We start from the raw sequence: 19359 nt of genomic DNA on the forward strand, positions 1-19359 counted from the left end.
AGCAGACTCCGTTATGGTCTCTCTTTTCTCATGTGGTTGGAGTTTTGCATTTCAGTGATTAATAGATTCTCATGATGTAAAAGGGGGATATGTATGAAGAAAGAAGCAACAGGTAAAATAAATTTTTGGCTCAATAAATCAGATGAACCTAAATTGCATCTCTTTTCTCCTCCTGCCCCCTGCTACCTTGTGGCCAGTTGTAACAGGATTCTCTATTTTCAGGTCCCAGCCCTGCACCACATTCTTACCAACATGCACAGGTCTCTCCTTGGAAAAGGCTTGGATGCTAAAGGTACAGTAACCCATCACCACGAGCCATGTGGGGCTTTGGTGCTCCATTTCCCAGCTCTGGTAATTTCAGTGTGCCTGCTGTGAAATTGCTTCACTTCTCTTTCACTCTAAGGTTCTTTTGCATTTTCCACAGACCAGCAAAAATGTCACAAGTTCATATCTACTCTTATATTACCTTGGGATACTCGCTGTGTACTCCTGACATTTTCCTAGCATTCATTAATTTTCTCAGCATATCAAGCACTATTTACCTCTCTTTTAAAGCTTTTAATAACTGAACACAGAAATCCTCTAGTGACAGTACAGTCTGACAGAAGGAGTCTCTTCCTTCTGCAAAAGAAAATATTACCCTTACAACTCCAATTCTAACTGTCAGGAGCAAAACCTGAGTTTGCTGACAACCGACCTGCCTTGGACTGAACTAGCTCCCCTGGAATTACAGATGGGTTTCATGGTTCCATATTTAGGAGGCAACTTGTAGCAAAAAAGATCCCAATTGAGAAATGAAATCTCTTGATGGTTTTGGAGGTGCTGTGAGTACAATTGCACAACTGTAAGTCAGTTTTTCATGCGAAGTTGGGATCCTGAGCAGCAGCAGGGGATCCCTGGCATTCTGCTGCAGCCAGCATGGATGGGGCTCTCTGAGCAGCCCCATCCTGCACCCCCAGCTCATTCCTCACCCTCTGCTCCGTGCATTAGAGACCTGCAGCCACCTGCACCTCGCAGAATGTGGAAGCCTCTTGCAGGAGAAACAAGTCAATTGAAAGAAGCAGATGCAAATATACAGAAAATACAAAAGAGAGCTGCAGGGATAGTGCACTACATCCAGATTTAAACAAAACAGCTGTTAACATGCAGGCATGAGCAGCATCTATGGAGCAGGCTGTCTGACCTTTCCAAGAGTCTTGTCTACTCCAGGCTGGCTCCTGCAAGGCAAGTGAGGTGCCACAGACACAGAGACACCTTGTTATCCAGCACGTGGGGAACCTGCTCTGCCACACTGGCAGCAGCATGGGAAAATATTTTCTGTTCTGTGCTTTTCTCAGAAAGTGTTTAGTAAGAAAAATGTTGGAGGAAATCAGCTGATCAACCAACCAGCAAATTAAAATAAAGCTTGAAATTCAATTAACTGCAGCACTGTTATGCATTATGTATAGCACATTTTAAAAATTAAATATGACACAGAGGGATAAATCTGGACACCCCAGAGAAGAAAACAAACTAAACCTAGAGCATATTTACAGTTTTAGGTAAGGTTCTGTAAGATCAACACTAGAGAATGAAATTCCTTTTCCATTCAGGAATGGCATTAATACAAATGCTTGCCTTTCCTAGTAATTATTTAGTAATAGCCAAGATAAAGACATTAAGAGTGTTTTATAATCACACAGTGGGGTTCAATACTGATTCTCTCATTATCAAATCTGCTCAACATACAAGTCAAAACATGGTTTTTCTAACCAACTACATTCTTCACTTTGGCATTGTAATCCAAGCTTCTGATGTCAGAGATGATAATGAGAAATTCAGAGAGTTTGCTGACTATAAAATATACATGCACCAGTCCAAAAGGGAGCCTCTCCTTCCTATGCACATTGCTCTAATAAATAAAATAATTACATAAAATAATCTTTGGCCTGCCTCTACCCACTCAAAACAGCCTGTTGGAACCTCCAGGTCATGAAGAAGATAAAGGCACACACAATCTCTGTCCTTGGGGGTCTTCAGGAGCAGAGTGGACATAAGAGATGACCCATTTGGAGCACAGGAGATATCCAGAGGTGCTTTCCAACACAAATCATCCTATAACCTTGCAAACCCAAATCTGGAGCGCAAAATTTGTCCTGGGGGTCAGACAGGTTGTCACAGAGGATGTCATTTTTCCTGTTTATAGCTACAAGGCTATCTTGTAAGGAATTAATAACAAGGCACAGCATCACACAAATTGGGTGTATTAGCTGTTCAAACTGCCTGACCTTGGCAAGTCAATGACTTTATTACTGGACATACAGAATATATATGATGGCTGGGATCTGAGCTGTGACATGAGAAGGCAGGTCAAAGGCTGATGCAACACTACCTAAAATTAAACCCTGAATAAGCAAAAGCTGAAATAAACCTGAAAACTGTTTCTTAAACAGCTTTTAAATCACTGTGCTCAATTCATCCCATTGTATTATATGGTGAGTGAAGTTTTCTGTGATGTCATTTCTCTTCCAATTTGTTCAACTTCTTTTACTCCATAAGTTCCCTACACTGTTACCCTGTCTTATTATATTCACAAACTGAATTTAATTCCAATTTTTTATTTTGTCTTCCTTCAAATTCCTTGAATATTCCTTGACTATTCCCTTGTCTTTATAGTACTCCTAAGTATTTTTTGTGGTTTTTTTTTCAAGGCATTCATAATGCTGCTTTAAGAGCTACATTAGCCACACTTACAAAATCCATGTCAAATCTTTCAAGACTCTATGAACCCACAGAGCAATAGTTCTATTCCTAAAGGCAAATATGCACTGCTATACTTAAATAAATAAAATCCATAAGCTCACTGAGTGCAAAACAACACAGTGAGTCAACAAAGAAACACAGCAACAAATAATCAATATAAATGAATCTATAAATGATCAACTGGTGATCTCAATCTAAATATAACTGCTAAAGAGAGCAATGCCTCCCCAGGAAGAACTGAGACATTTTACATGGGTATTGAACATTGACTTTTCAGAGAGAATGACCACAGCTTTATTTGATAGGTATCTCTGACTTGGCATTATTTAATCTTCAATATCCCTTATGCTTACCCTTTCCCTGAAAAATGGCCTCAGCTCAGTTTGCTGGGCTGGGTTATAAAGCATGTCTCACTAAAATATCCCAATGTTTTTTCATCATTTCTCCCCTGGTTTCCTGCAAGTCTCATTGTGCATCTACTTCTCTCTGCTATCTCTTTGCCCTGACAAAGCTGTGATTCTGGGATTAAATCCTAGACCACTAAGACATTCATAATATTAGGTATTTGCACTGATGAAAGTGAGAATAGGCTCTGTCACGCAGCCATCATGAAATCCAGCATATTTTCTAGTTTGTGCATGGGATAATGGCAAGGGCATGTGAAGTACTTCATAACTGAGAGACAAAAGAGAAAGCACCTCTGAGGAAGCCGTTCTTGCAGCTATCATTAAAAACCCCAATGTTTCTATTATATAAACAGTGACTCTACTAATAAATTACTAATTGCAAACAGCATCTCCCTGTAATATCTGGGTTGGCCATTTCTGTCCTGTCACATCACACTGCTCATTTCCTTGGCACTAACCTTGGCCAAGCAGATGTTTTGAGCAGCGCAGACACATCCAAGAGAGCAAGCACTGGCCAGGCAGTCGTGTTTCTTTACTCAAGTTGAAAGCAATATATTTTAACAGCTCCTGGGGAGCACTACCAGCATGTGTGAAAAACATTTCCTCAGACCCATCCTAGATTGTGCTGTGCAATTTGCATTAACAACCCGAAACGTGCCCTGAAAACACAACTCCGGTGACACATGGAAGAAAACATTCTGTGATCCTCTCTGTCCCCTGTCTCCTGCCAAGGCTTCAGAGGGTGCTCAGCCTGGTAGCTGAGCAAGAAAGGTTTTCAACTGCAAGAGCTAAGCTGAGCACATGACAGCACTCTGGGAGTCATGGGAACATTGGGCTCACTCCAGTTTGAATTGCTGAATTTCATGGTATGGAAATGTCCCACAGACAGAACTGCCCAGGCTGTGAGCCTGCCCCTCCACACTGAAATCCTCCTCTCCTTCTCCCCAAAATCTCTGCTGGGCAAAACAGTAGTACATTGGCTTTTCCTGGAACAGATCTGCAGGTCAAGCTTTGGCTTTTGACTCAGGAAAAGCCCAGGAAAACCATACCCAAGGAATTTCATGTCAGCGCACCTGTATGTAACATGAAGCACACAGTGCAGCTGGAGCAGTTGTCTCCAGGAGAACTGTCCTGGTAACATAATGAATCTCACACCTTTGGACTGTGGAACAGGGACACTTGCTAGGCTAAAAAGTCACATCTGAATTTCCTGGACACAGGCACCAAAATTCCCAATCCTAGCACCTAGTTTTTTATGGAATGAAGCCAGATGCTTTTTCCTAAAACTCCTCAGAGGTAGCATCAGACAAGCTCATTGAGCTACTACCACGCTTTTCTCACTCAGATTGACTGATAGCAGTCAGTAAGAATCACTGAATGTGTGACATTTAAAATATGACAGGCATATTCTAAAATTTAATTATTTCCCCTAACTGACACCTATTTTCAATGCAAATTTAAGAACAGAACCTTCTGTCATCAGCTAATCTTGCAAGATGCAGCATTCCCTTGGTTTACATTGATTTCAAGTGAATCTGATTGCAGTGATTGGCAGCCAGATGCCCTCTGCCTCTCAGAGGTTCCAGTCTTGCATGATTTTCCCTTTTTCAGTCTTGCTTTCCAAAATGTCTAGCAAATTTGATTTCAGTGAAGTCTGGACAAGACAAAGGCTGTGGTTTTCTGACTGCACAAGTAATAAACAAATGCAAGATAAAAAAATCAAATGAATTGGAAGCTCCTGCTTGTAAAGTACAACTCAGAAAGAGAGGAAAAAAACCCCAAAACAATGGGTACATTAGACAGGCACTTCAGGAACTTATTTTGATGAATCCCTATCTATGGAATCAGAGTCAAAAAGACAACAACCTGACTTAGGAGTGGAAGAACTTACAAACATGAATGAACAACAGACTTCATCCAAGCACTCACAAACTGACTCATTTGAGGGAAGAAAATAAGTTGATATCAACACCTGAAGGATAAAATTTTATGCAAACTTTACCATGTACAGATATTTGATGCAAAGATCAGACTTCTACTTCCAAGTCAGAAATCCTTCTAGATTTTTTTATCTGACTCTTACACAAACAAAGGAAAACTAATGTGGTACAAGTGGAAAAAAACCAACATAAATTAACCATTTATTTCCCTGTATCTTATGGTCTGTGAATAACTATTTTTCAGGTTCTTATTTCAAATTCTAAAATAAGGACATTTTCATTTGCTTAATTAACTGCCAGACCCTTTGGCAATTCAGTCCTTTCTGTGGCACTGAAGTGAATATATTATTTCAAGTTTATGCAGAAACTTGAAATTTATCTTAAACCTCATGTGTCTTTAAGGTCAAATAACGCTGAGGAATAAATGACTAATAATACTTTCATGTGCAACATAGGCACTAAAGGTGTGGTGCAAGCATGCTGCTCTCATAGTCTATGTCATTTTTCTTTAATTTTTCTTGTATCTTCTTGCATATGATAGCAGATAAAAATGCCATCAATATATCTATAAATTTCAGTGTGAGTATCAAGACACTATTTTCAAGTGAAACATCTTTAAACCCATCACAGCTTTTAATTTCCACAGGAAATAACAGTCCAGAGTTTTGGGTTTTTTCCCTACAGGAAAGTCTAAATATTTAAATTACCATATTTTTAATGTACTGACATGTTGATGGTCAGATGTTCTTTGATGCTCAAAGATAGATTGGCAGAAATCAGAGCAGCATAGGGGCTTACAAAAATGTGGTATTTATGTTTGGCAGCAATTACTTTGTGAAAAACACAAGGTGACTCTTTTTACGCTCCTTCTTTCTTCTTTTTTATATTTTTCTCCTCCAACTTTGGCATGAATCAAAAGAGCTAAAAACTAATTTAACATGACAAATGCTTTCATCACTCCCTTAACCTCTGAAGTGAACACTCTGACAAAGACAATATGTGTGGTATATGCTTTCCTTTTGACACTTTATAAATTACTTTCTTGTAACTGGGTTTTACCACCAGCCCAATATCTTCAGGACGTCCTAATTTGAATGGCTGGTTCTACATTCTTCATATGTCACCCCTGGATAATAGGAATAACTCCTGGGCTCTGTGAAATGGTGCAGGAGACTCAGGGAGGACTGTGGGACAATTTCATTTCCATCCTGCAGGCTGGAATTTGCCAGAAGGTTGTGCAATACGAGCAACTGATACTCTGAATTTTGTTCACATCTGGCTATTGAGGAAACAGGGAGCAGTGACAAACCTGGCTTTAAATGTGCAGCCAGCCCTGTATATGCCATGCAATGGAAAAGTTAATTGATGTGACTTTTTTCCTATTCTCTACTATTAAAAGTAGTACAACAATTGGCCACAGAAACATCTTAAAGTGCTCTTTCACACACCCCATCTGCACTTCTTTTCTGTCTAGTCCTTTACCAAGAAGACCAAAAGTCACCTGATTTATTTTCAACCTGGTGAATATGATCTGTGTTAAAGTTTCTGCAGGAACCCTGCCACTGTCAAGGAACTCAGACACAGACCAGTTTGTCTGAGAGGGAAAATGTCTGCGCACAGAACCCAGCCTACCCTGCACAAAGGGGTGCCCTAGCACACTGCACCACTGCAGACCTGCAGAATTTTTCCCCAGATGTCATTCAGGGTAGTTTGCAGAGGAAGATTTAGAAAATTTCAGATAACAGTGGTACTGACTGGCCTAAAAAGGAAGAGTCTATCCAAATAGCCAGACTTTGATGACATATTATGATATAAACCACCAATCTATATGTAACTTAAAAAAGAAAATAAACCCCTAAGTTACCTTCTAACAAGGCATATTGCCATTATTTTGACAAATGTTTAACTTAAAATCTCAGTAGTATCTTTATTTAACATCAATTATGTAGTGTGGCAAAAAGTTCCAAAGGTTATTTATGCACTATGAATTTATTTTTAGAGCGTTAAACATACTGCCTTTTCATTTCATTTCATTCATTGTATTTTTAGTTGTGTGTTGGAGGAAAGGCAATAGGAATGCCTAATAATTTTAAAAATATTTTTTCTTTCCCATCAGTTATGATCTCTTTAAATCACCATCATTATAATTTTTTTCATGCCAGCCATAATCTTTTGTAATCTCAAAGCCCCATGTTTAAAGCTGTAGACATCATTTTTTTCCAATGATCCACCCATATCAATTCTCCCATCTCTTTTATGATAAGACAATTCATTTAGAAATCCTGAGGAGTATAAGAACTTCAAACTACTCTTTCAATGTAATTTATCCCCTGTTTGCCATCGCTGCATTTTGCATTTAGTACTGCAAGAGTCTGGAGCAGCATTGATACAATCACATTCCCAAAGCCCAGATACCCTGACAAACCTAAGGAGCAGAACCACTGGCTGCAAATTTTGATGAATTTTTCCATAACTCTTACTTTTAGCTAATGCAACCCTGCTGATGGAACCTCTGCTATGGTAGAGAGCAAGAAATTTTCTTTGTGGACATGTAAGGCAGAAATACAATAGCAGCACCTTCAAAGCCTTTTCTTTTTTTCAAATCAGGAGATGATTTAGCACCTTAAGTCACACTGTTGGAGGACAGCAAGAGTTAGTTTATAGCTGATGGTCTTACTCCTGCTCTTTGTCATGTGCAATGAATTGTATGATTTTTTGCTGAGAGTGAAGGAATTAATTTAATAAATGGCCTACCAAAAGCACTTCACTTTTACCTTTCTTTTCTTCTCATGCATCTAAGGCTACACCACTGCTTTTTTGGTTTTTCTTTTCTCTCTCTTCCATCACTTTAAATTATGATCAAAGTGGATCTATCAAGTTTATTCATAGGATTAATTTCAGCTATTTTCTGGTTGTGACATGTACTTATTCTTTCCTATGTATGGCATGAAGCTTGTCAGGTAACTTCTCATTATTTAAACCTTGAGTTAACACTCTCTCCTAAACCCTGCTTTGTTGTGTTCACTACCAGCTCTATTGTGCTCATCATTCTTTCAGCTGGAAAGAAGAGCTCAAAAACTTCTGTCAAAATGGATCAGTTATGTTGTTACTTGAAATGATAGATCATTCATCAATTATTAAGAGTCAATACATTGCCTTACATTCTCTCTTGTCTTAAAAATGAAAGTGCAAAAAGCAATAACCACCTTGCAAAGCTTTGCTTAAGATTACAGCAACCTAAATACCAAGGAAAAACCACATTTCCTAATCCATCACTTCAAAGTCATGCACATGATTAAAACGTTCAACTTGCAGTATATCATTTCCCATGTGCATAATCACTCTAACAGGGAGCTGCTGTATGATAACTGTCAACTTCAATGAATTATGTGCTTTCCAATCTTTTCATTTATACACCAAACTAAGCTTGTTATTCTTCTGAGGCTTTCTACAGGGGAAATACAGAAAGATGGTTAGATCTGTAGTCCTCAGTGTGCTGGGATGTAGGTTTGGACTAAACAGACAGCAGGGATAGGTAGACAGTTCTCTCCTGCTAGTGTACAAATTAATCATATATGGAAGCTCATTAGTATGAAAAATGGGGTTTTCTTAGAAAATGGTGTCTGTCCTGAAGAGTCAGGTTATATAGGATCAAAAAAAAGAAAAAAAGAGAGAAAATTCAGCACATATTTATAGATCTTTTGAGTGCTATATGTGAGAATAGTTTCAGAGAGGAAATAAATCCCACGAAGACTAGGTCTGGAAAGTATTAACAGAAAATATTGTCAAGCTACCACAATTTTGCCATTTATTCAAAGAGCCTAAAGAGTGTGCAGCACTTCACTGTCATCAGCATATTGTTAAAGGCACTTTAAAAGGTAAAAAATACGCTGATAGTTTGTGCAGACACCTAAAAAAGACCTCTACAACAACAGAGAATGAGAGAGACCAGGGGAGGGTGAGGAAGTCAGAAATAAATGAAAATAATTAAATTAAGAAAGACAAAATCTCAGCAGCATGTTAAAAACATCTCAAAAAACCACAGAAAGGATTAGAACCAAGTGTGGTCACTATGAACATAGGAATCATGGGAAATAAACACAACATTCAGGGTTTCTATATTTTTCCTTACAAAATGCTAAGGATGAGTAGAATATGAAAAAGAACTGCATGCAAAATGGAACCACCTAATGATTCAAATGTAACACCACCAGGATTTAGGCACACAGACCAATATAGACTGAGAACTAGTAATCAAAATAATTCTGGTTTTTTTAATCTAAAGGCAGAATGTGATGGTAATATTTCAATTCAAATGCCACTGGCTTCTGTTACTTATATGAATTCACCACCTATCACATTTTTTTTTCTAAATACTTTTTAAACATATGGCACTACATCAAAAAGTCATTAAATCCCTCTGTTTGGACCATTTATGAGATGTGCATATCTGACACCTAAAGTTAACAGGGCACGTTGAGAATCCTGAATCAATTTCTTGCTTCCACTGTTCTTACAACAGCGAACGTGACTGGAACATTTGATTTTTCCTCATTAATCAGTATAAGGAATAATATATTCTTTGCTCACTGTGAACACACATTTTTGAAACACATTGACCATCCTTTCACCTGCTGAACTTTCATTTTGTGACACAGCCATGTGATTTGAGAGAGGAAACACAGCCTTACCTATGAAATATGCTAGCAAGATGGCAAGCAGGACTGCAGCAGCAATTGCAGATAAAGCAGCACATTTCCAGCTACAGTACTTGGAGGGCTTTTTCAGCTTGAATGCATTCCTGGAGAATGTATTTCTAGGTAACAGCCTGGGAGGTGGAGTGTAAACTGTTCCTGAGGTCAGCGGGTAACCAGGGGAAGAGCTACTGAACAGTGGAGTAGTTCCAGAAGATGTCTTAAACAAGAAATGCCTGAAAAACATAAAATGGAACAGAGTTGAAAATGGCAAGTCCTGTAGTTAAGAGAGAACATCTCCTACTCCTGTACAATTCCAGCTGTCACAGCCTGGTAAATTCAACCAAAAAGGATTTTGTAGGAAGAAATAGAGAAATGAAAATGCTCTTTTTTTTTTTTTTTTTTTGCTACCAGATCTTAACAACTGGCACTAAAATACAGTGTCAGGATATCTTTTTTAATCTTTTCTGTAATTAGATGCCACTTGACCACATACCAGCTAAAACACCAGCATGACCCATGTCTGGGAGTTCCCTCTGGAATCCACCACTCAAAAAATGTCTTAAGAAAACCACACTCTGAGTCTCATTTACGCTCTTGGCAAAAGCTCCCAGCACAACCACTAAGAACATACTGAGCAAAACCCATAGTCCTGTAGGAAAAGATCTTGCCAGAATTAGAATTAACCATGATTTTGTGCTTTAACACGACACAGGTTTGGTTTGAACAGCTAAGACAATTACCAACAGCACATGACTCAGCAGATAAAACCAGGAGTTCAGCTGCCAATACATTGGTTAGGAAGGAAAGAATAAAATACGCTCAAATTAATCTCAGAAAATGCTGCCAACATATTCCAGACAGAGGAAATGGAGAAAGCAAACTGGAAGACTGATTTCTTTACATTAACTTCTCACAGTCAGGAAGAACTGACTACAAACATGTTCCCAGTAAACAATAAAAAGAGAAGCACAGAATAAAGGCTGTGGTCTTACAGAAAGTCACTTGGTTTAAGACAGAGAGCTCTGAAGACTTGCTCCATACCCTCTCCCTTCACAGCTCTGAAAAACAAGTGCTTCTTGGAATCAAACAGAATGAAGACACCCAGTAATCTCCAAAATCAAAATCACAGCCTAAAATAACCCAGGTCTGACTTCCAATGTAAAATATGTTGAACATTTTTATTCAGATTCAATCCAGTATGTCACTCTCAAACCACCTGTTAGAGCTTTAAAATCCATGTCACTCACTGACAACAACAATTTGGAAGTTGGAGGCTGAAATGTGTTTCCCAAGTCTGCTTTCCAGCCCACCATCATGAATGTGCCTACTGTCAAGCATAGATTAACGTATACCTATTCTACAGAATACCAAAAGTGATTTTAAAGGCATTTTTTTGAAATATCTGGTTTGAAATAAAACTCAGAGCATAAGAGATTGCACAGAACTTGCATACAGGTAAAAGACAGTAAAAGGAAGGCTGGCTAGGCTCCCCAGATTTCGGATTTGAAAGACATTTGAAGAAAACCTCTGAAAATATGTTTTTGTGGGTTTTTTTTAATTAAATCAATGATAAACTCTATTAATGAACATGAAAAATCATTTTGACATTGTCTTTGTTATTGATTTTTTAACTTCCAGTGGCCTTGTACATCCCTTTCAACAGTGACAAAAATCTAGTTTGTTGTAGAAAATACACAAAAACAGTGGCAGTATCTATCCACTGTTATAACTTTTTCTTTGTGCTTTGGAGGCTTCAGATAGGCAATCAAATTCAAACAGGTTAATTCTCACCAGTTACTTCATAGAAACATTGGGAGTTTTTAACAAATAAAGCCAGTCTTCTTTTTTCTTTATCAGTGAGGGACATTAGAGGTTAGAATCCTTTTGTGCACATCATAGGTGATCTATGGAAAAAAGCAATAAAGGTAAATGCTAAAAGACTTCCCCTTAAAATTGCCAGCCTTCTAAATTATGATGAAACATCTTTCAGCTAAAAGAAAGCAAGAAATAATCAAAGTCTGAAAGTAACTGATGGGAAAACGATGTTGTGGGGCTGGTTGTGCCACACCAGACCTATTGACTCTTCTTCTCCTTCTGTCTGGGTAGAACCTGATTAATTGGTCAGAGGAAGCAGGTTTGGTCCTTTCTAGCTGCTCTCCAGTGCTGGGAGCACAAGATCATTTCCATGGTTGGATGCAGGGAGTGAAATGACACAGAGCATGAGGAGCAAGGGGGAGCCAGGAGGGAGAGAGACCCAGTGAGACAAAGGCAGGCAGGCAAGCTCCTCTCTCATCCAGGATAATTCTGCCTTGCCTCAGCCCAGGACCCCTTCTCTGAATCCTCATGGCAGAAAAACCCTCTTAGGTTTGGACAGAAGGGTCTATAACAGACAGTTCTCACCCCTTGCCTGCCCCAAAGCAGATCTTTCACAACCAAACTCGAAATTACAGTCCTTGGAACTGTCTTTATCTGAAATGCCTTTAAACCCAGGAATTTTATGTCCTCTTTAGCTGAGAAGGCAGCTACAGCACCAACAGAAATTTTAATATAAAGCATTGTTAAAGTAAACTCAGATATATAATGAAACTCTGCTCCCATTAAAATTGAATTAATGAATATCCAGATATGCTTTAATAGAACATGTCAATCATATCCTGTTGCATGTGAGAAGACAAAAAAAGTAGAACAAAAAAGCAGCTCCACTGTGATCCACTTTGAGATACATAAAGTATATAAAGAAAACCAAAACACTTATCCATGCAAACAGGATCTCTATGATATTGTTAAAACTAATCAGGACTTGGTAGAATCAAAAAAAGCTGACTGAAAAGGAGAAGATGTCATTCTCAAAGCAAAAAAGAGAGAATGTCATTGGATAAACCCTGAATTTTGTCACATTTTGTCCTACTCAGGCATTTCAAAAAGCTGAATGTTCATTGCCTCAATATGAGGACACCTGACAAAATGGCAGCTATCAGACATCACACCACCTGAAAGTACACAAGTTCTGCCTTCAAAAGTTAAAAAAGACATTTAACTGAAGATGTGTTAAATGTCCCCCAAGACACTTTGGAAAACTGGCAGTGCATTCCAAAGCTGGGGGCCAGGTTAGCAGATGAACCTTAAATCACAGCAGAGCACGCCAGAAAAACTGGGAACATAATGGACAAAACACTTGGACCCCCCAGAGTTTTAAATCTAGATTCAGCTAGTAATGGAAATAAATTGACTTGTCTCAACTCTATCCCTAAACCCAATGATCTATAGCCATATTTTTATGTGAGATTTGACATGCTCTGGTACAACCAATTGTCTGTGGGCTGAAGCTGCACAGAGAGAACATGAGCATTTATCAACATTAATTACAGCTTCACAGTGGTAAGGCTGGGAGCATTTTACAATGCCTGCTTATGAAAAGAAATGATCTGATTTGTACCAGTTCGCTTAATTTCAAATACACTCCATATAAGAATTTAAAAATTGTATTCTCTGGCTTACCTGTTCACCTATCAAACAAATTAAGAAAAACACATTTTCTACCTCACGATTAAGCATTAGCAATTTGAATTAGACTGGGACTAATTTTCTATTTTGAAAACATGGGAATAAATTTGCTACGTCTCAGCCCAGTCTCCCTTATTTCTGTGGATCAATGAGAGAATTCCACACTGAAAAATTCACAAAATATGGTTGCCAGCCTGCGACTATTCTGTTATTTCAGTGACCTTGAAAAGCTGTGGAAGGAGCTTGGGTGCTGCCAACAGAAGAGAAATTAACCCTGCAACTGAGTCTGTGCTCTCCTCTCCCAGGCTCTGGCTGCAGAATTCAGGATTCTCCAGGATTCAGGATTCTCCCCCTCTCTGCTTTCAGCACTGCTGCTGTGGGGTCACCCCAAAGGTGACATCTGGGAAAGTTGAGCTTTCCAGGGGACACTTGAGCACTGCCCTGTGCACTAATGGCAAAAGCTCTATTTTGCTTTCTTCATTAATTCAGAGCTCTCCCTAGCATGTGCTTTCCCACAGGTCAAAAGGACCTCTGGTGTTGAGGGAATAGTGGTCTGACAGAGACTGTATTAACTTCCATACTCTTTGAGGGAACAATCAGCTTTTTCCCCCCCTCCTTTCTGGACAGATTGTCATGGCAGCACACTGCAAGAATGAGTGGAGGAAAAAAAAATTGGTTTTGCGATGAAAAACTGTAATAGAAAGGAAGAAAAAGACATTTTCTAACATAAATTGCTTTTTTCCCTCCTCGTACTGTCCTAAACTTATTCTGTATGAAAAGAAAAAAAAAGGCATACAGAGAATTGTAATGCTTAAATAGTCTTTTTTATATTTTACAGGGTTTTTAATAGTAATTAATAAATTGAAAAGCTACAGGTCAAGAGAATGGTAACAGCTCAATTTAGTTGTTCTAGGACTTAAAAATATCTTCAAGCTGTGGTAAAATCACATCTCTATCATTTTATTGGACATTTATTCTTAGCAGAAAACAATGGGATATAGAACATAATATACTGGCTTTCATGGTGATTAAAAAGAAAACCTTCTGCAGTTTTCAAAGTCTTCCAAAAAAGTAGCCATGAGTCATTTTATGTCACTGGAAGCCTCAAAGTGGCTGCCAAATTCAGACAGTGAAGTTTTATGGAACATTTCTGACTTCCATACAAAAAGAAACCAAGTCTGAAGAAAACCATGAGCTGTTGTTATGCCTGTTATGGAAAAATGAACTCTGAGGGGTAGACTAGTGCAAGCTTTGGTTACCTGTGTCTCAGCCTTTCCCCAAATGAGATTTATTTGTATATTCTTTCAGTTTTTTTGCAGAAAACATGGTACCATCAGCTACATTTCCACAGCTGGGGGCTGATGTGGTAAAACTGCACAGAAGTTTCTACCCTAGAACTCCAAAGCCACCAATAAAGCCAAACAGGTGTTATCTATTTGTGTTTAAATTGTACAGTTACAAGAAATTGTCTCAATCATGTCAAATCCACAGACTAAGCTCAGTAAAACAGTTTTTTCAGTGGAAAGCTGGTTAAATACACATGTGTATAAAGCCACTGGCCATTTTCCACACCTGTGTGTTGTGCACCCCACAGGGCTAACCTCTCTTCTGTGGGCAGCACCCAAGCACCCAAATTAATGCCTGTGGAAATAGAGGGCAGTCCTCAAGACACTATTTCAGGGATTTTCAGCCTGCTGCAGATACTGATACAGAACTAAGGAAGAGTAATAGGGAAAAAAGGAAGTTACTACCCTGAAGAGTGATTCAGGATGAGCCCCTCAGTATCACTGCTGCCACACTTGTACCCACTGCCACCTCCTGATCCTTGCAGCAGCCCCCAGCACCCAGAGCAGCTCCAGCTCCTTAAAATCCTTGCTGATTCCTTAAGGCTGGGTTCTCCACACGCCCAGGCAAAGTGCTCTAAAGACTGCAGAGAGCAGAACAGTGTCACAGAGGCTGCTGAGAGCACCAGGCTGGCTTGTCACCACTGCCACCCTCCAACAAAGGCACAGCTGGACATGTGAAGCATAGTAACTGAACACTGCCTGACAGCTGGGCAGGGTGGTGTACAGAAAGGCAGGTGCCAGCCTCTGGGCACCTTGATCTGTCATTTTCTGAAACAAAAGCAAGCAGGCATTGCTCACAAAGGCACAGAGGCAGAACACCTGCACTATGTGATGGCTCTGTGTGGGCACCTCTCCACAGGACACCTGCTCTTCATCTGCAAGCTGAGATCCTCTTGGATCCACTTATACAACCTTCTCTCTCCCTCATCCCACTGTGAGCTGACCCCTGGAGTGTTCTCTGGGGGCTCTCACCACGTGCTCCTGGCTCTGGATTGTCCCCACAGCCCTGCCCTGTCCCAGGCTGCTCAGAGGCTGCTGAGCTGTGACACTGCAGAGCTGTGAGAGAGGCTGGAGAAAGGTGAGGTGGAAAATATAGACAGATATATCCATAGGAAATAAATAGACTGCTGAACTGGGGATCACAAGCAGCTCAAGAGTTTGAGATGGAGAACAACAACTTGGAAAGGCATAAAATCTAGAAGGGGAACATGCACATGGCAGCTCAGCAGCTCCAGGGAGCTCCAGGGGCACCCATCACCCTCCTGACTGGTGGCTCTGTGGTCTAAAAGATTCCAGGTACTCTGCAAGAGGTGTGAGCCCACCCACTGCCTTTAAATTGATCGATCTCCTTCTTGCACTACTGTTTATTCCCCAGGAATAGAGCAATCAAACTGCTGGTTAATGCTTGGTAAAGAGCAGCAGGCACAGCTACAGATACAAACACAAAAAATCAGGGTCATTGCATTTGTATGTACATGCAAGTGTAGCAGGATCAGTCAGCAGATCCAGGAACATTTAGGAGTTCTGAATCAACTCAGCTACAGGAACTTTCTCTTCTTAATCAGAAAACCTTTTGTCTTTTTTTGCCATAGGGTTCTGAGTATTGTTGCATAGTGCCAAGTGCAATAATGCCTCCATTTGTTATTCCAGTGGTGAGGATTATGATAACAGTGTTTTGCATTTCAATGGGTCCATGCAGTTTTAACTTTCTACATCAATTAATGAACATAATTTCAAAACACTTCTATTTTAAAAGGCATACATGTAAGCTCTCCACTATCTCTTCATTCAACTACTCACTTAACAAGAAAAAAAGGAAAAGTACTAACAGTGCTACTTCAATTCTGTAAGTCATAGAACAGAATAATAAAACTCAGAGAAATTTATCAGTCAACACATAAGCTTAAATAAAGAGGAACTAAAATCACATAATTCTAGACTTTTCTTCATAAAGACCCTAAACATGCCTGTCTATTCCTGTGCAGTCACTCATGCTGCCTGTTCACTCTGCACAACCCAGAAGTTAAAAATGCAAACGACAAGATCATGAAAACATGCAATTATCTGCAATCAGTAAAAACTTCTCTGAGCTTATGTGTACGTGAGTGGGAGTACATCCAGATCGATTTTCTGAATCATCATTATGTATCCTGCTTTTGTAGTGTTCCCTTCCCCCTTTTCTCCCTCCTATTCATGCCTGTATTTGTTATGAAAATGATACTCCAGTAGCCTGCTAAAAATGACCTTTTTACAGTGCTTTTGGAATCCTCCAAGTACATGGCCCAAATGTGTTTAAAGTCCTTGGGGATGCTTTTGTCTGTGCTTTCCTTGACTCTTTAAAGTGCTTTTGATTTTTAGACAGGCCCAGAATCCATCTATGCAGATTGCAATTATTTGCAAAGTCCCCACAACCTTTCTGCAACCTTCACCTGCAGGAACAAGAGAATGAAGGAGTCAGTTCTTGCCCCAGCCTTCAGTCTCAGGGAAAGAACCTGCTCCAGCTTGTGAACCTGTAGCTGCAAGTAAATGGTAAGAGAAACTCCCAAAAGACAAAGCAAAATTAGAGTGAGGACTCATTTCACTGCTCCAAGTAGTTGTTTGTTATGCCCAATATATCCTAGGAAATCTCATTAACAAAAGGAAAGGAAATCTTGTTTCACTGTTCTGTTCCAGAACATTTTGCATCATGTACAAGGATATCAAAATATTGAGACATCATTGAAAATAGGCAGACAATTGCAGAGAGCAGTTGTAGCTTAGAACTTCAACACATTCAGAAACTTCAAGTTTACATATTCAGTTCAGAAGCTCTGCAGCTGATCTTGACACCCCAGTGTGGTACAAAATGTGCATGTGGTATTAAGGACAATTCAGATATTTAATTTCTTTCTTAAAAAAATTAACATTACTTTCCCCCACTGTTAAATCCCTCTCCTCAGTGCCCTATTCTTGGCTTTTTTGCCCCAACTGCCATAGGCTCTGCCCAGGCTCAGTGCACTGTGTCCATTCCTGCACTGCAATGAGCTGGAGCACTGGGTGCAGATGTTTCCCAGCTGTGCCACCCCACAATTCTGAGTTCGAGCACACATGGTGCACACTGGGATCAGCTCACGTTGCTGCTCCATCCTTTCTGTTCTCACTGCTGTCCTCAGGCTCACCTGAGTGACTGTGCTGGAATCAACAAATGCAGCTTGAACCTCAGGAAAAGGCAAATATTTTGAAGAGTTCTTCTGAGGTTCATAGCAATTCTTTTCAGGTTAAATTTTCAGATTTCTCAATCTTGAAACTGAACTTGGCATGAATGACCACAGATTTGGACCACTGGTCTTATACTACAGCCCACAAGACCTAAAGAAACCTATTTCATAATCACCAGAAGGGTGGCCATCATCCTTTCTCCTGAATCACAGGAGAAACATTAGGATGTTACAGTATTCCTTAAAGCCCAGCATCACATCCTTGTGAGCAAGCACAAAGAAATTATAGACATAAATACAAAATTATCTTTGCAACTGAAAGATTTGGACTGAAAATATTTCAAATGATGAGGCTAATTATGAGAACTGAAGAATAAGAGTAATTTCTATTTAATTCTACCCTTTTTTTTCCTCCTGAATTAAGTATTATTAGTTATAATGGTAACAATTATTTTTACATCAATTTAAAGTACTAAAGAGGCATTAATAAATTAGGCAATCTCAGTGAAACATCCATCCATGGAAGCTCCTCTGCTCTCCTCCCTCACCAGTCATCCCAGTGCCCGTGTGGGGCTCTCATCCCACAGGATTCCTGCTGTGTGAGGAGCCACAGGAACCTCCCCTGCAAAGCCATTCCTTTCTCCCTGTGCCCCCAAAGCATTCCCAGCTGTAAAGCAGAGCACTGCCCCTCTGGCTGTCAGGAAGGAAGGAGACCCAGCCTGGGATGTTCAAAGGCAGTATTTTCATCACACATCGCCTTGGAAAGCAATGATTAAAGCAGCAATAAAGGAACACCTCTCAACTGGAGAAGGTAGAAACCAGCACTTTGTTAGGAGGAGGAGGAGATGCTTTGAAACACACTGCAAGAGGACAATAAAAGTTAAAGAGCATTAAACAGCAGCTCTGAGCCTAAAGGTAACGCAGCTAAATACTGCAGAAATGAACCATAAAAATAGCACCATAAAAATGCTACAGCCATGCATTACTGTGTCCTTACTTAGAGATATTTCAACCCTTCCATTACAGACCCTTATTTCAAAGAAAACAGAGTGATTATGTAGCCAGCCTGGGAGCCTGATGCAGCCATAAAGCAGGGAAGGGAAGGCACAGCCCCTGTTTGTTTACGTGAACCAGGAACAACCACCCTAAAATCAAGCACACATCACTGGAAATGTTCCAGGCCAGGTTAGCCAGGGCTTTGAGGAGCTTGATCTAGTGGAAGGGTCCTTGCCCATGATGATCCTTAAGCTCTTTCCAACCCAAACCATTCTACAACTCTAAATAAGGACAATTAGGAACTCTGCCCAGGCATGTTGCAAACTCAGAACTCCACTAGAAGCCATGAGTTGCTGCAATATAGATAAATGTAATTATGTAACAAATACAGCACCACAAAGGATTCACAAAGATTTGGGCACAGTTGCCTGAAAAGGCCACATGAAAACATGTGCAAGTAGTAAAAGCTTCCTTTACATCACAAAGAAAATAAACCAAATGTGATTAACAACCTCCAATCAATACTGAAC

General features: G+C 39.7%; 1 protein-coding gene across 11 annotated transcripts in view; it reads right to left on the reverse strand.

Annotated features, from left to right (window-relative positions):
* The window catches only part of TENM2 (teneurin transmembrane protein 2), a 334262-nt gene that overhangs the window by 153148 nt on the left and 161755 nt on the right, over positions 1-19359 (reverse strand). For all 11 annotated transcript variants that reach the window (XM_030957242.1, XM_030957244.1, XM_030957243.1 and 8 more), the window contains one exon: positions 9781-10019. In XM_030957242.1, coding sequence (XP_030813102.1) covers positions 9781-10019 — 239 coding nt within the window. The remainder of the gene's footprint in view (positions 1-9780; positions 10020-19359) is intronic.

This window comes from Camarhynchus parvulus, chromosome 13 (assembly GCF_901933205.1).
Source record: "Camarhynchus parvulus chromosome 13, STF_HiC, whole genome shotgun sequence".
In the NCBI taxonomy this organism is placed as follows: Eukaryota; Metazoa; Chordata; class Aves; order Passeriformes; family Thraupidae; genus Camarhynchus; species Camarhynchus parvulus.